Source organism: Sus scrofa, chromosome 6, assembly GCF_054392235.1.
Source record: "Sus scrofa isolate SSC_HxYL_T2T_F1_AM1 chromosome 6, Sscrofa_HxYL_maternal_Yorkshire_Landrace_v2.0, whole genome shotgun sequence".
Taxonomy (NCBI): Eukaryota; Metazoa; Chordata; class Mammalia; order Artiodactyla; family Suidae; genus Sus; species Sus scrofa.
Genome location: NC_139388.1, coordinates 170,697,132 through 170,714,052, shown reverse-complemented (window position 1 = coordinate 170,714,052; position 16,921 = coordinate 170,697,132). Strand labels below are relative to the sequence as shown.

At 49.8% G+C, this 16,921-nt stretch overlaps 2 protein-coding genes across 5 annotated transcripts in view; one reads left to right on the top strand and one right to left on the bottom strand.

Annotated features, from left to right (window-relative positions):
- Positions 1-213: 213 nt before the first annotated feature.
- On the top strand, positions 214-3,527 carry UROD (uroporphyrinogen decarboxylase). Its single transcript, NM_001244940.1, is given in 10 exon segments — positions 214-247; positions 900-1,012; positions 1,137-1,216; positions 1,294-1,356; positions 1,571-1,768; positions 1,895-2,056; positions 2,387-2,524; positions 2,691-2,791; positions 2,880-2,946; positions 3,294-3,527. Coding segments are annotated over 10 exon segments (1,104 nt in total). The 5' UTR covers positions 214-227; the 3' UTR covers positions 3,456-3,527.
- Positions 3,528-4,767: 1,240 nt separating this feature from the next.
- The window catches only part of ZSWIM5 (zinc finger SWIM-type containing 5), a 187,398-nt gene continuing 175,244 nt past the window's right edge, over positions 4,768-16,921 (bottom strand). For 3 of the 4 annotated variants that reach the window (XM_084958268.1, XM_084958270.1, XM_084958269.1), the window contains 3 exons: positions 8,791-8,954; positions 8,295-8,376; positions 4,768-7,570 (listed from right to left, as the gene is read on the bottom strand). In XM_084958268.1, coding sequence (XP_084814394.1) covers positions 6,708-7,570; positions 8,295-8,376; positions 8,791-8,954 — 1,109 coding nt within the window. In that variant the 3' untranslated portion in view covers positions 4,768-6,707. 4 annotated transcript variants of the gene reach the window in all.

Sequence of the window (16,921 nt, the reverse complement as noted above, 5' to 3'; positions counted from 1 at the left end):
GGTGGTATTTGTGGCTGCGTCGCTACAGCGGACTTTACGATGTAGAGAGAGGCGGTCCTACCGGCAGCGGCCGGGGCAGCCCAGGAGCAGCGGCTCGAATCTGATCATGTGACTTTCAACATGGCGGCGGCCTCGCGCCGCTCCAGGAAGGGGCGGGGCTTGAGCAGGGGGCGGGCGCAGACTCAGGTTTTAGTGGGGACCCGGCTCGCGTTTACAGACAGCTGATCATGGAGGCGAACGAGTCTGGGTGAGTCCTTTACCACGTAGTTTGGCCGGCGGGGCTTCTGACCTGAACGTTTCCGCTCAGGAATCTGTCCCTATACCCCTCCTCCCCAGCCCCGGAGAGCTCTCAACCTGAACCCAAGTCGCTGGAATCCCAAATCCTCCAACCAGGATTCCTGAGACAGTCATCCCAGGGAATGTCTCGCTGGACTGCGTCCCGCAGACCTTCATTTAGGGGATACCCCCTCGACTTTCTAATCCTCGACTAGGATCCCTATTTCGGACCATCATCTCTGATCCCTCCATGACTGTCCCCCAGCCTGGGGTTCTTCCAGCCCTGAAACAGCCCACTGGTATTCTTGTTCCTGAGATTCTTCTGGTTCAAAGATCCCCAAACTATCCTCACCCCCCCGCCCCCATTCTCCGTGTCTCTTCATTGGCTTTGAGGTTGGGGAAGCTGGGCCAATGTGTAGGGTAGAGGCCCCAGCACGAGCCCTTCTAGTTCTGTGCACCACCAGATAGGCAGAGGGAGGCGGAATCGGCGGGGAGCCACAGCTTGGTAGCTGGCCTGGAGAAGGCAGATAGCGGTGCCAGACTGAATCCACCTTAAGCACCTTAGCCTTGCCCAACTCCTAGCTCAGTTTACTGACACCTACCCCACTCCCTCTGATCTCTAGTCCCCAGGGTTTTCCGGAGCTGAAGAATGACACCTTCCTGCGAGCAGCCTGGGGAGAAGAAACAGACTACACTCCGGTTTGGTGCATGCGGCAGGCAGGCCGCTACTTACCAGGTCAGGGTCGGGGCCTCAGAGTCTAGGTGAAACTCCGAAAGGCAAAAAGTTTTTGAGAGGCAGAGAAGGGCGCGCGCTAGAGGTTCCTCAAAGCTGATCCCTGCCCTCCCTTTTCTGTCTGCAGAGTTTAGGGAAACCAGGGCTGCCCAGGACTTTTTCAGCACCTGTCGATCTCCAGAGGTGTGCTGTGAACTGACGCTGCAGGTGAGGGGTCCACAAAAGAGGGGAGGGATTTATGCCCTCAACTTGCCACCTAGCAACCTGTCTTTGTTTCCCTATAGCCACTGCGTCGCTTCCCCCTGGATGCTGCCATCATCTTCTCCGACATCCTCGTTGTACCCCAGGTACCTGCTCAAACTTTGAACAGGTGGAAAAGAGAAAAGACAGTCAAGGCTCAAGATGAGCACTTATCCTTACTGGACAGAGGGAAAAATAGGCTGGAAGTGATGGAGTTTGGCTGAGTTTTTTTTCCTCCTTTTCCTCCTTCCTGGCATGGGTCGAACAGAACTCTTCCTTTGGAGGTACCCGTTGGGAACTCAGATCTTTCTTCCCCTCCAGGCACTGGGCATGGAGGTGACTATGGTGCCTGGCAAAGGGCCCAGCTTCCCAGAGCCATTACGAGAAGAGCGAGACTTAGAGCGCCTCCGGGACCCAGCAACAGTGGCCTCTGAGCTGGACTATGTGTTCCAGGCCATCACCCTCACTCGGCAACGACTGGCTGGGCGAGTGCCACTGATTGGCTTTGCTGGTGCCCCGGTAATATGGACCAGGGCAGGGACTTGGGCTTGGGGAAACTACGCTGGCAGGTCTGGGTATAGACAAGGGAAGGAAGCGTCAATCTGGCTTCTATACCTGTGACGTTCTCTTTGCACCCTTTTGCAGTGGACTCTGATGACATACATGGTTGAGGGTGGCGGCTCAAACACCATGGCTCAGGCCAAGCGCTGGCTTTACCAGAGGCCGCAGGCCAGTCACCAGCTGCTTCGCATCCTCACTGATGCTCTTGTCCCGTACCTGGTGGGACAGGTGGCTGCTGGTGCCCAGGTAAGTCCTGAGGGAGAGACAGACAGGCTGGGGTTTAGGATTAAGGAGAGGAGAGGTGTCTTCATGCCAGGCACAAAATAAGTTTGCTCCGAAATAATGGGGCCGGAGCAGCTAAGCCTAGACCCTTAATGCTGTGTGTGTTCAAAGATCAAAGCCAGTACTGAGATCTGGAGAAGGCAAAACTTTTTGACTGGAACTGGGTTTATAGGCTTAGGCAGTATCAGGGGTTGAAGTCACCTGGGGGAGATTGAGGGACCTTCTGTGTGTGGGGTTAGACACACTTCCTCTTTGTATGTTACCTATTTCTCTTTACCACCCCTCTCATTGCAGGCATTGCAGCTCTTTGAGTCCCATGCAGGGCATCTTGGCCCACAGCTCTTCAATAAATTTGCACTGCCCTACATCCGTGATGTGGCCAAGCGAGTGAAGGCCGGGCTGCAGGAGGCAGGCCTGGCACCAGTGCCCATGGTAAGGTTGAGGATGGGGTGAGTGAAGGCGGGTCTGTGGAACTTTCAGGCTAAGTCCTGGGTGGACCTAAGTGACCACTGGAGGGCAGCAGAGACACAGCGGCGATGTGACAGCAGGCAGAGCAAGGGAAGGCCCTCTGCAGCCTCGGATTTGCCCTTTCCCCCAGATCATCTTTGCTAAGGATGGACATTTTGCCCTGGAGGAACTGGCCCAGGCTGGCTACGAGGTGGTTGGGCTTGACTGGACAGTGGCTCCAGAGAAAGCCCGGTGAGTGATGGGAGGTGAGGTCGGGGGAGGGGGTGCAGCAGCTGCCACAGGTGCAGTTGCCGGAACATGGCACTGACTCTGCTTCCAGGGACCGTGTGGGGAAGACAGTGACCCTGCAGGGCAACCTGGACCCCTGTGCCCTGTATGCATCTGAGGTAACAACCAGGTCCCTGTGTTTGTATGTCTGTGAGTTTGTCTCTTTGCACTTCCACGGTTGTGACATGGCTGTGTTTATTACTGTGTGTGCGTCTCTTTATTATCTGTTTAGCTCTCCCCCCTCCTCCATTCACACCCTGTGAACTCAAGGAAGGCAGGGATTTCTGTTTATTGATTTTGTTCGTTTGTGTTTTCTTAGTGCCTGGCTTATACCAGGCGTCCGGTAAGGTGTTCTGAATGACCGAATGAGTCACACTGAGTGGGAGCATGCACGTGGGTCACTGTTAGCTACGGGGAGGACAGAGGCATGCTGGCCCCCTCTAGCCAGCGCCTTGTTGGTCCCCAGGAGGAGATTGGACAGCTGGTGCAGCAGATGCTCAGTGACTTTGGGCCACAGCGCTACATTGCCAACCTGGGCCACGGACTTTACCCTGACATGGACCCAGAGCACGTGGGGGCCTTTGTGGACGCCGTGCACAGACACTCACGTCTGCTTCGACAGAACTGAACAGACATCTTTTCCCTGAGGCGCCACTAACACAGATGATTGTTTCAGGAGAATAAACGTCCAGAGTTGGAGTCTCTCGTGTGGCTTTGCTTGTGAAAGAGCTGTGCCCGTATCCTCAGTTCCTTCTTAGCCTCTTCCTTCCCTGGGCCTTTTTGGCGTCCCTTCCCGCAAGTCACAGGAGCCCAGGTGTCAGGGCCTCACCACTGCTCTGCTCTCCGATTTCCAGGCTCCAGAGCGGGGTTGAGGAGACCTTCCTAGGAGCTGGAGCTGTGGCAGGTGGAGGGAAATGCAGTCCTTATACCATATGAGGCCAAAGTGACAGGGCTTTGTGTCTGGGGAGGGAGAGGTGTATAGAGAGGGACATAGAAACGGCTAGAATACTTCGGAAAGGCCTGTCGAGGAAGATGGGAGACTAGGCAACAGGGAAAACGGAGAGGCCTTCAGTTGTGACACCAAAAGATGGGAAGGCGTAAAGACTCACAGCGAAATTGCTTAGGATCAGGGCCTTAGACTTGCGTCACTGGGGCAAGAGGGCTTCTGAAGCCAGTAGGCCCCATGGCATTCATGGTTGCTGTTCATTCTTTTCTGTGCATCCCCTCAAATTTTCTCAGTATCTTGGTGCTTCTGCCCAAGGGTGGTACTTTCTTCCTGGAACCAGGCAGTGACGTGCCTGTGAGCTCTGGACAGAGGTCTGGTGCAGCAGGAAATTCTTCATTTGCTGTTGCACATCTTGGACCCCTAGGAACCCACTATGCAATGGCCCTGACCAGTTCCCTGTTCCAGCCAAGGTGATGCAGAAGAGAGAGAAGGGCCCTGTTTATTTTACTTTTGCTTTTTTAGGGCCACAGTCGCAGCATATGGAGGTTCCCGGACTAGGGGTCGAATCGGAGCTGCAGCTGCTGGCCTACACCACAGCCACAGCAATACCAGATCCAAGCTGTCTGCAACCTACATCACAGCTCACGGCCACACCAAATCCTTAGCCCACCGATTGAGGCCAGGGATCAAACCTGAATCTTCATGGCTACGAGTCGAGTTCATTACTGCGGAGCCACAATGGGAACGCCTCCATTTGTTTGTTATTATTTTCTTTTTTGGCCATTCTGCAGCATATGGAGTTCCTGGGCCAGAGATCAGATCTGAGTCACAGTTGCAACCTATGCTACAGTTGTGGCAACGCTGGATCCTTTAACCCCCTGTGCCAGGCCAGGGACTGAACCTGCATCCTGGCACTGCAGAGATGCTGCTGATCTGGTTGCACCACAGCGAGACCTCCAAAGAGCCCCATTTATTGAAAGAACACAATTTCCAATTTTAGGAAAATGATCTTTTCTGTGATCCATGATTTATTCATAGAAAAGCACTGTGAGTTCACACACTTGCTAAAAAACAGCAATTGTGATACAGAAATGGGCGTGGCGTCTTTTTTTTTTTTTTTTAAACCAACCTATTGGGCTGAGAGGTTGTAGGGCCCACGGCTGGACAGTAAGACTTCAGTAGCCACAAACAGCAAATACAACTTATCCGTTAGTGTGGAGGGAAAAAAAAAAAAGTGACACAGTTTGTCAGAGAAAGGAAAAGGAAGCAGACAGAGGCCCTTAGTTCACACTCTAGCTACACACCCCTTCCTATGGCAACCCACCCTACGCGGGGAACTAAAACATGAAAACAGCAAACACCAAGACACTGGCATCTAGACGACTCTTGGGAACGCCCTCGCTGCCTCCTACGACACGTCCAGGCGGGGCAGAGGGGCCGAGAAGGGAGCAGGAAGGTGATACACCGTGGAAGTCAGCCGGGGCTAGGACCAGCTGCCCCTCGGGCTGCAAACGAGTCGGAGAGGGAGAGGCCACACGCCATCCAGCGGCAGCCTCCAAGTCAGCGACCCACGGGACTGTGACAAAAGCAGGCAGAGGAAGCTTGAGGTAGAAGGCGGCAGGGGAGGCAAAAGCAAGCACAAGGTGGGAAGAGAAACGTGGCGCTGGAGGAGCCGCTCGGGGCAGAGCGAGACCAGGGTTTAGAAGCTGGTTTGGCCAGCCGGTGAAGACAGGAGGCGCCGAGTGGGCAGAGAGGAGGAGAGGGCCGGGGAGGCGCCGCCGGCAGGAGAAGGGGCACCTCATGCAGCGCCTCGAGTACGAATGCACAGACGCAGCGACGGTGGACATGCAGAGAAAGACACACACAGACACACCTATACACGTGCACTCATGGTACACACTCACGATGCATCGACAGACATCACACACACACACACACACACACACACACACACACAGAGTCTTCTGTGGTCACAACGCGTCTCCCTCACAAAGAACCCACCGCCCAGCACACAGGTCTTCACAGGGACGCAGGTGCGCGCACACGGGCGCGGATGTATCTGTGCACAGAGACATACACGCCTGCCCACACAGACCCGCGCACACACGCACACCCGCACGCAGCCATGAAACCAGACACTCCGACACACAGGCGGCCAGGGCGGAGGAGCCGTTCCAGCTCCGCGGCCTCCCGGACCCCCGCCTCCGCCCGGCCCGTGGTCCCCCGTGGTCCCCGGGCGCGCAGCAGGCGTGAGAGCCAAAGCCCAGCCTGGGCCCTGCCCCTCACCCTTCCCCGGGCTACAGACGCCCCCCCCCGCAAGCCGGGGTTTCTGCATAGACTAGCCTCGGACCGACTCTAACTGGCCGGCTTCCTCCCCGCCCCCGCTCTCCCATGGCCAACAGCATGTACTCTGCAAGGGGAACCTGAGAAATGGTGGTGAGTCTCCTCAGAAAACAGGCCCCTCTTCCCACCCACAGCTACTTCAAGTACCCATCAAATTAGAACCCGAGTTATAAATAGTTACAACTTTACAACGTCATTGGCAACACATACACGATCGTATTTACAGTATCATAAATGCTTCTGTTTCTCTGGTTAAGCAATCCCTGAGACGGAACAGCGGTTCTGTGTTTGCCAAGGGAGAGAGGGCCAATGCCCGGGACACACAGGATGCGGGGTGTGAGGTGGCACGTTGTGGGGTTTCTGATCGGTCTGCAGGGCCCAGCTCCTCCAGGAACAGTGGGCTGTTGTGAGAACACTGCCAAGGCGGGCATGTTGGCTAGAGCTGGACTCTCCCCATGGGTAGCCCTGTGGTCCTTTGGCTTCAGCCACAGGTGCTCAGAGTCCTCTCAGGGTGGACAAATGTTTGTGTCCTTGGCCTGACCTGATGGCACCTGGGAGCCCAGGCTGCCCGGCCGGGAGCCGCCTGCTCTCTCAGCCAAAGCGCTCTCGCACCAGCAGCATCAGCTTCTTCTTGCCTTTGTAGATCTGTTTGAGGTTGTCGATGAACTGGGCAAACTGCAGGTGGCCGTCCTGGGGCAGCAGGAAGGTCTCCCGGGCCTTGCTCAGAAACTCGATGAACTCCCCGTAGTGCCGAGGGCTGATGTGCGTCAGGCGCGAGTGCGTGGTGTTGATGTAGGCATTGATGGTGGCATCCAGCAGCTGGCGCAGGGGAGCTTTGTCGGTGGACATGAGCTTCCCCGAGCTGCGGCGGCCCGGGATGCCGGCCAGGCCGGGCGCCGTCACCGTGCAGCGCCGCAGGATGTCTGACAGCACCGTGGCACAGTGCACGCTCTTCACCACCAGGGGGATCAGGGCTGCCAGCTCGTTCTTGCCCAGGGAGTGGCTGAGGGCACAGGCCCAGAGCACATCGTTGATGGCTGGGTGGGTATCCTGGTTGTAGGCCAGGTTGAGGTGGCTCATGGCCAGGGAGGCCAGCTTGAAGGCACGCAGCGGGTAGCCGCGGAGCTCCATGTAGCGGGCGATGGTGAACAGCTGCGAGTGCGTCATGCCCCCGGCGGCGGCATCAATGGCGATCTGGTAGGCTGCTTCGAAGGCGATGTGGTCTTTCTCACAGAGGGTGAGGGCGGACAGGGCACAGCTCTGCGGGTCCTTCATGGCGCACTGCAGGGCCAGAGTGCGGGCGCAGCTGGCCAGCTCCTCCCGCTGTGGGTAGTCAAGACTGAGGCGCAGGAGAGTGGTGTGGGATACGGCCGTGGCAGCCACGATGCTGGTCGCCTCCGTGGGGGTGAAGAGGGTGTACCAGCTCTGCAAGATGCTCACCAGGGCCCGCACACCTGTCAGGGAGAGCCCGCACTCAGCCGTGGCCACCCGGGGCCTGCTCCAGGTCCGCCCAGATTACCAGTCGGGGTCAGAACGTGGCCTGCACAGACGAGCTCTCCCTCCTTCTCGGCAGCCGTGAGATGAGCTGAGGCAGCCAGGACAAAGGAGCACCCCAGAGGGCCCGACCTTGTTTGGGGTCTCTCCCCATCCCTTCCTCCCCCAGGTCAGAGGGCTGAAGGTCTCTGCAGGTGCTCTCAGCCCCGCACAAGGACAGAGCAAGAGAGCCTGTAGTTTGCCTGCCCCAAGGCAGGAGTCGCAGATCTGCCTGGGGCTTCTAGCTGAAGTGGGGCCTCTCGCGGTAGAGTCCTGTGCTGGGGCTTTGGGCTCTAGATGGGGTCCTGAGCCTCCGCGTTGTCTGGGGTGGCTCGGAAGCATGGACAGGGACTGGGACCAAACCGCCAGGACAACTACCTCCCAAGACTGCACTTGAACACGGGTGGCTGAAAATTCATTCCCTCGGAACGTCTCTGATCAGAGGGTCAGAGTGCTGCTGACACCAGGGTGTGGTCCAAGCGGGGAGGGCAGAGCTGGCTCAGGCTGAACAGAGGCCATTCTCTCCTACCAGCAGCCTCATCCTTTCCTAGGGCACCAGCAAGAGCTCTAAGGATGCGTTGTCCTGTCCCAAGGGCAGGGCCTAGAAATCCTTGCCCCGGGGGTAGAGGGAGGTGGGAGACTCACCCACTTCCGTAGCACACGTCACCAACCACCGCACCATCTCCCGGCGCCTCCAGTTAAGGGTTGATAAAGTCATCCTCACCACCTGGGGGGAGAAGCGGCATCCCAGGGCGCTGGGCATGATGCCACACTGCGCCATCTTCCCCCTCAGTAGCTGGTTTAATTTCTGCCCCACCCCTTCTAGCAGCCAGACAGATGCCCCTGACGACCTGTAACGAATGAAGCCCGTATTGCCGCATCTTGTTTGACTTGGAGAAATGGAGCTGGGGTAGGGACAAGATGGACCTTGTGAAGCCGAAAACGACAATGGTGGCCTTAAGTTCAAAACAGAGCCCCAAACCGAGTCCTTCCCTCGTGTCTAGCCTAAGACTGTGTTCTAGGCACACAGAAAGAGCCAGACTGGCCCATGCCCAGTTTAGTCCCGCTGGGATCTTAACGTCTACCAAGTGTCACTAGGCCAGATGCCTAAAAGCCGGGGTGGCCCTCTCCTCCTCCATACCTGTAACCCCAGCTCCAGGGCCACGTTGAGCAGGGTACTGTCTGTACTACTGTCCGTGGGCGTAGCAATCTTGAATGCATCTTGGGCCAGTTTGAAGATGAGGGAGGAAGAATGGATGTGCTTCTGTATTGCTTCCAGGATTGTTCGGAGCCTCAGAGTGTCCCCTGTAAGCGTTGAGAGAAGGGGCAGGGACAAGGTCTTCTTTAAAGCTTCCCCGAACAGTCAACTGATCACAACAGGTACTGGTTCAACTGGCTGCCATCAATGCACCGAAAGCCTTTTCTTTTTTTTTTTTTTTTTTTTTTTTTTTTGGTCTTTTCAGGGCCACACTTGTGGCATGTGGAGGTTCCCAGGCTAGGGGTTGAATCGGAGCTGCAGCTGCCAGCCTACACCACAGGCACAGCAACATCAGATCCGAGCCGAGTCTGCAACCTACACTGAAGCTCATGGCAATGCCAGATCCTTAACCCACTGAGCGAGGCCAGGGATCAAACCTGCATCCTCACGGATGCTACTCAGGTTCATTTCCACTGAGCCACGATGGGAGCGCCTTTTATTTTTTTTATTTTTTTCACCGAATGTTTCTGAATGCACCCATCCCTTCTGGGTGGTCAAGCTCTGTCTCCACCAAACCCACTGGAGGCCCCTTCCTTCCCCAGGCACCCACATGAACTCACTTCTCTCCACCTTTTCAGCTGCTTCTACCTTTCACCCTCTTTCCCCTCAGGATCTTTAGAACACCTGAATTTTGAGAGCTGCTTAGAAAGGAGAAGGAAGCCATATTATTGTCAAAAAGGTATGCTGTCCCATAGTTCGCCTCTCAGTACAGCTCCCTGAGCAAAAAGGAGCTGGGCCACCACTTCCTATTCAGTAGGCACGTGTAAGTTAAGCGACACACGGCAGGCATGCACGTGTACCATGTGACGGTCACTGTATGAAGGCAGCGGAGTGTGTGAAAGACGGGCGCACCTTAGGGAGGGTGATATGTGACATAAAGATAACAAAAGGTCGCCTCTATGTTTTACAAGGAGGTGCAGTGCTAAGAGTATAAAGGCTGCGGAGTAAAATACATGGGGAGTTAAACCGAGCCCGGCCATTTACCAGATCAGCCACTTCATCTGTAAAATGGAAATAACATTTTAAGGCTGTGAGAATTATAAACAACTTCTATATAGTTAATATTTTATGGGGTTTTTTGTTGTTGTTGTTTTTTGTTTTGCTTTTTAGGGCCGCACTCACGGCATATGTAAGTTCCCAGGCTAAGGGTCGAATCAGAACTGCAGCTGCCAGCCTACACCGCAACCACAGCAAGGCGGACTCCGAGCCTCACCTGTGACCTGCACCACAGCTCACGGCAGCACTGGATCCCTAACCCACGGAGCGAGCCCAGGGATTGAACCTGCATCCTCATGGATTCTAGTCAGATTCGTTTCTGCTGAGCCACAATGGGAATTCCTATGATTCTATTTTTACGTAAAAAAGATAAGTAGCACGATGTGTGTATAGAGCATATGCGTGTGCACATATATGAATAGAAAATACCTGGGAATATTTATAACCCTGTCTTAGTAGTTGTAGCAGTACTTATCTTTGGGTGCCAGGATTATAAGAGAGATTACCTTTTTCCCCCTTCTATCATCCTTAAAAACAATTCTAAAAATGAGTGGACTGCATGTTTTTAAAGTGGTTTTAGGTTTACAGAAAATCGAGCAGATGGCACAGAGTTCTCACGTCTCCACTCGCCTTTCAGCTTCCCTGGTTATTAACGTCTTATGTTCGTGTCGTCCATCTGATGAACCAACACTGGGGACATTACTGTTAAAAAGTCCAGCAGGCACTACTGCATATAAAAGAAATAAGCTACAAGGATACATTGTAGAAATACAGGCAGTATTTTACAAAAGCTCTACATGGAGTATAACCTTTAAAACCAGAATGCCTATGTTGTACACCGGAAACACCTGAAACTTATATATAATATTGTACATCAGCTGTACCTAAATTAAAAAAAGTGAGCTACCACGCCACAAAAAAAGACATTTAAGGACCCTTAAATATACATTGCTTCGTGAAGGAAGTCAGCATGTTAAGGTTACGTACGGTGACTGCGGATCTGTGACACTGTGGAAAAGGCAGAACTATGGCGACAGTGAAAAGATGAGTGGTCTCAGAAGAATGAGAAGAGGGACGGGTGGAGCACCGGAGACTTCAGATACTCTCACAGTTCTCAGATACTCTGTTCTGGGTCTCCCCACTCCTCTTCCTTGTTTGTCATTTTATCATTTTTTGCCTTTCAATTTAAGATGTTTCTTTCTCTTTTGGTTGTGCCTGCAGCATGTCTAAGTTCCTGCGCCAGGGGTCAAACCCTCACCACAGCAGCAACCCAAGCCACTGCAGTGACAACACTGGATCCTTAACTCACTGAACCACACGGGAGCTCCTGAGAGGTTTCTTTTGACATTTATAATGTAAGATTTTGGAGATACTCACATGATTCAAAGTTGAAAAGATATAAAAGGTAAATAATGAAAAATTCTTTCTCCTCCTTACTTCTGACCCTCATTCACCCAGTTCTAACCTTATATGCAACCAATATTATCAGTTTTTGTTTTACCTTCTGAGATATTCTATGCATAATAAGGAAATACTTTAATGCCCTCCCGAATGGCAGCATAGTATACACAGATCTGTATATCATGTTTCCACTTATATCCATGTATCTTGGAGATCATGTCACATCAGTATATAAAGAGCTTCTGGTTCTTTTAAGTGGCTGCATGAATATCCTCCCATTTATAGATGTCTAAGTCCACAACTGCTTATTCAAAATCCTTGAATTTTGAATGCATTTGGAATTCATTATTTTTCAAGTCTGGGGCAGCACCCCATAATTAAACACTTTACTATTTGTACACTAGCTATGATAAATAGCAAAATTAATATTATAGTTTTTTGATACAGTGATAAACTGATAAATGAAATAGTATGCTATAGACCATAAATACTTGGTACTCTTTGTTTCTAAGGAAAATATTCCATAAAACCTCAAACCAAGCTAAGTATCTGTACACACGCAAACACACACCTGGTTTCTTTAGGGTATTGGACAAGGGGCTTCATTTGCATTGCTATTATTGTCCACAAAGATTAGAGCTGGGTATTTAGTGACGGGATTATTTAATGATGAAGCAACACTACAAGAGATGGCTTTAAAAAAGGTGTAGATCAGAGTTCCCTGGTGGCTCAGTGGGTGAGTATCTGGTGTTGTCACTGCTGTGGCTCAGGCCACTACTGTGGTGTGGGTTTGATCCCTGGCCTGGGAACTTCCACATGCCGTGGGTGCGGCCAAAAAATAATAAAAATGAAAAAGGTGTAGATCTAGGATAATGTGTTTCTTTCATGTAGATTTCTATATAAGCAGTCTCTTCAGATTAAGGAAGCAAGTACAATGTCTTTTTTCCTGGTAAATGTATGTTATTCAAGGCCAGTTGACTGCTTAAACATCCCCCCATATTGTCTAGAGATTTTTTTTCCACCTGTGTAACATTTCATCATTGTCATCATTCTTAGCCTCACCAGCCTTATTTGGGGTAATACTCTTTTAGCAATTTTTCTACCTTGCAAGGAATGTACAACAGGGATGCACGTTATGGCATTCAGTATTTTTTCATTGTCAGCTTGTTCTAACTCGGTGCTTCTACCTTAGTAGTCATAAAAATCATTTGAAGAATCTGTTAAAACCTAAGGTTCCTGAACAACACCCACAGAGATTCTGATGCAGTAGGTATGGAGTTGGGTCTGGGAACTGGCATTTCTAACAAGCTTCCAAGTCATGCTAATGCTGCTTGTCTACTCACCACAGTTTGAGTAGCAAGGCTCTGACTTATTTAGACTTTTACCCAAATGACTTTCAGTGTAAATAATGAGACTACGTATCTTGTCATGAGTGACACAGAACCATTCCAAATCTTTCTGTACAAGTTCACTTTCAAACATTACTGTAAGCCGAAATCTCTGCCCAGTATTTATCAATCATCCCAAGTAGCAGCAAGTATGTGAATGACATTGCCAAGGTACACCTGATCAAGCTTCTGCAATAACTCTTTCAGGAAGACCTGGAAGTTAACCTGCTGCAAGGATACAGTATGAAAATTTAAAAAAAAAAATTAGAGTTGCTCTTCATTGGCAGCATAGTTTCTTGGTCAGGAGACACTCACGACGGGTATGAGTGGCACAGTGGTCCAGGAGCAAGCATGGTTGTCTCCCACTCTAGCTTATGTGAGACGAGCTCATGCCGCTGGTACAGATTCTTGAGCCGGGTACAAACAGCTCTTCAATTACTCATCATTTCTTGCTTATATACTGACAAATAAACTGTAAACTCTTTTTTTTATTTTTTATTTTCCCACTGTACAGCAAGGGGGTCAGGTTATCCTTACATGTATACATTGCAATTACAGTTTTTCCCCCACTCTTTCTTCTGTTGCAACAAGAGTATCTAGACATAGTTCTCAATGCTATTCAGCAGGATCTCCTTGTAAATCTATTCTAGGTTGTGTCTGATAAGTCCAAGCTCCCGATCCCTCCCACTCCCTTCCCCTCCCATCAGGCAACCACAAGTCTCTTCTCCAAGTCCATGTTTTTCTTTTCTGAGGAGATGTTCATTTGTGCTGGATATTAGATTCCAGTTATAAGTGATATCATATGGTATTTGCCTTTGTCTTTCTGGCTCACTTCACTCAGTATGAGATTCTCTAGTTCCATCCATGTTGCTGCAAATGGCATTATGTCATCCTTGTAAACTCTTTTTCTTCCCTTTTTGGCTGCCCCACATCATACGGAGTTTCCAAGCCAGGGATCAGATCTGAGCTGCAGTTGCAACCTATACCATAGCTGCGGCAACGGCGGATCCCTGAACGCATTGTGCTGGGCCAGGGATCGGACCTGCATTCCAGCACTCCAGATAAGCCACCAATCCCATTGCACCACAGCAGGAACTCCAACTTTTTTCTTGTAGCTGTGGCATGTGGCAGTTTCCAAGCCATGGATGGAACTAGTGCCACAGCAGTGACAACGCTGTATCCTTAACCCACTGTGCCACAAAGAACTCCCACAAACAACTTTGGAAATATCCTGGATGTTGGCTTTTTCTTTTTTCTTTTTTTTTTTGTCTTTTTGCTATTTCTTGGGCCGCTCCCGTGGCATATGGAGGTTCCCAGGCTAGGGGTCGAATCGGAGCTGTAGCCACTGGCCTACGCCAGAGCCACAGCAACGCAGGATCCGAGCCATGTCTGAGACCTACACCACAGCTCACGGCAACGCCGGATCCTTAACCCACTGAGCAAGGCCAGGGATCGAACCCACAACCTCATGGATCCTAGTCGGATTCGTTAACCAATGAGCCACGACAGGAACTCTGGATGTTGGCTATTTTTAGTTTTACCTATCTGCTGCATTAACACATTCCATAACTTTCAAGCTGTGCTTAGAGTCCTTAAAACGTCTTGTTTGCTCATCAACCACTCTTAATGTTTTTTTTTTATTTTAAAAGAGAATAGAGTTGTTTCATCAGCAGTGTACCCATGTTTCCAATAATTAAAAATTATCTTATATTGGAAATATAATTTTCATCTACATCATGAAAAGAAGCTTTTTTAAAAATCATAGCTGTCCAGATATTTCACACCATGATGCTTCTGAAATTTTTGCAGCCAGTGATCTCCTGAAATTTTATAGGCACCTTAAAGACTGGGTACTTCATGGCGTAATCTAGCTTGTTTCCAAAACAAAGCAGTCAGTGGCATATTCACACTGCTTCACTGCGGAATCCATTCAATCACGGTCATGTCCGTATTATTTTTTGCCCTCTGAAAAACTCTCTCTTCTCCATTAGTCCTGGTCATTGTTACCCTAAAAAACGTGAAGACTTTGTCTTTCTGCTATTTTAGGTCACACGTGGTGTCAACTCCCAAAGGTGTTTTCTTGGCCATGACCAGGGCATGTAGAAGTTACCAGGCCAGGGGTAACCCGCACCACAGCTGTAAGCAGAGCCATAGCGGTGACACCACCACATCCTCAACAAGGGAGCTCCTCCACACCTGATGCTTTAGTACGATGTCTCACAGACACACCTGATCAAGCTTCTGCACTAACTCTATTTTCTATACTATTGATAATGACAGATGCTTCCCTTTCTTATTCTTACCCATGGGAGTATCTTCAGTTTTTTGGACATTTTTACAGGACAATTAAACTCAAATTGACAAAATAACAACCACCTAAACAAAAAAGGCAACACAATATTAGTGAGCAGCAGAGATGTCTGTGACTAAGGGTGTTAAGAAACAAGTAACGTCTCATGTGAGCTGAGGCAAGGTTTTGCTACCACCTTAGGAAAAGGAAAGTTTGGATTTTCAGAGCTTCTCAGATTTTGGAATTCCATGTAAGAGATTTTGGACCTAAAGCAACATATTCAACCAGCTTCCTACTGATGGCTATTTAGAATGTTTCAAATATTTTATCATTGCAAACAAGGTTGGAGTGAATAAATTTGTTCATGTGTACAAATGTAAAATTTAAGGTAAAATCCTGGATGTGAAACTGCTGGATCAAAGGAGATGCACATTGTAATTTTGATACATATGCTGTAATGCCTTCCACAAAGGATTACCAATCTACACTCCCACTCTACACCTTTGCAAACACAGTGTCTTACCAAAAATGTTTTATTTTGAAATAATTTCAAACTTTCAAGACGACTACAAGCATCATTTTTCTGCCCCGCCCAACCATTTGAAAGTAACTGATTTTGATACCCATCACCCCTGAATACTGCAGTCTGCTTCTGCCAGATAAGGACACTTTTCTCCATATCTGCAACACAACCATCAAACACGCGGTCTGTCTAATATTAGTATGTCTTCTCAGCCTCTGACAATTTGGAAAAATGCCTTGGTCTTCCCTTGGCATTCATGACTTGATACCTTTGCATATTAGTTATTTTCCATTTTTTATTTTTCTTTTGGGCTACAGCAGGCAGAGGCTTGATGTGGGATCTCAGTTCCCAGACCAGGGATCAAACCTGGTCCACCAGTGGTGAAAGCACCAAGTCCAAACTCCTAGACCAGCAAGGAACTCCCCAGACTAGTTATTTTGCAGAATGTCCTTCAGTTTGATTACGCCTGATATTTCTTCATGATTAGATGGAGATTCGCATTTTTGATGTAATATCAGAGAAGTGATAACTGATTCTTTATTGCTTCCTGTTAGGTAATAAGTGATTCTGACTTAACCCATTACTGGATATTAGTTGTGATCACCTGATCAAAAGTGATGCCTGCTAGCTTTCTCTCCTGTAGTTACACATTTTTTTCTTTATGACGGACAAGTATTTTGTGGGATTTTTTTTTTTTTTTTTTTTTTTTTTAGGGCTGTACCTGCAGCATATGGAGATTCCCAGGCAAGGGGTCTAATCGGAGCTACAGCTGCCGGCCTACACCACAGCCACAACAACGCCGGATCCGAGCCACGTCTGTGACCTACACCACAGCTCACGGCAACGCCAGATCCTTAACCCACTGAGCGAAGCCAGGGATCGAACCCGCAACCTCATGGTTCCCAGTCGGATTGTTTCCGCTGCGCCATGATGGGAATTCTGTGGGGAGATGCTTTTGAGACTAAGTAAATATCCCTCATCAAAAGTTCATCAGCTAGTTTTAGTATCCATTTATGTTTCTAGGCTGAAGTAAGTATTATATAGTTGCCAAATGTTATATTCTCATTTGATCATTCCTTCTGTAATCATAATTTGGCATTCCACTCTGCTCATTTATTTCCTCATATCAGCATAAAACTCATGGGTACCTATTTTATTCAATGGGTTATAAACAGTTGCTATCACTATTAATCAATATATTTATTTAAAGACTTACTGAGGTATGTAACTGATACAATCATCAACGCATATTTAAAATGCACAATTTGATCAATTTTGACAAATGTACGCCTCTAAGAAACTATCAATCAAGATAACGAACATATTAATCGCCCTCAAAGCTTCCTTGTCACCCTTAGTCACTCTTCCTTCCCTTCGGTCCTGGCCTGCCCAGGCCCCATTCCCAGGAAACTGCTG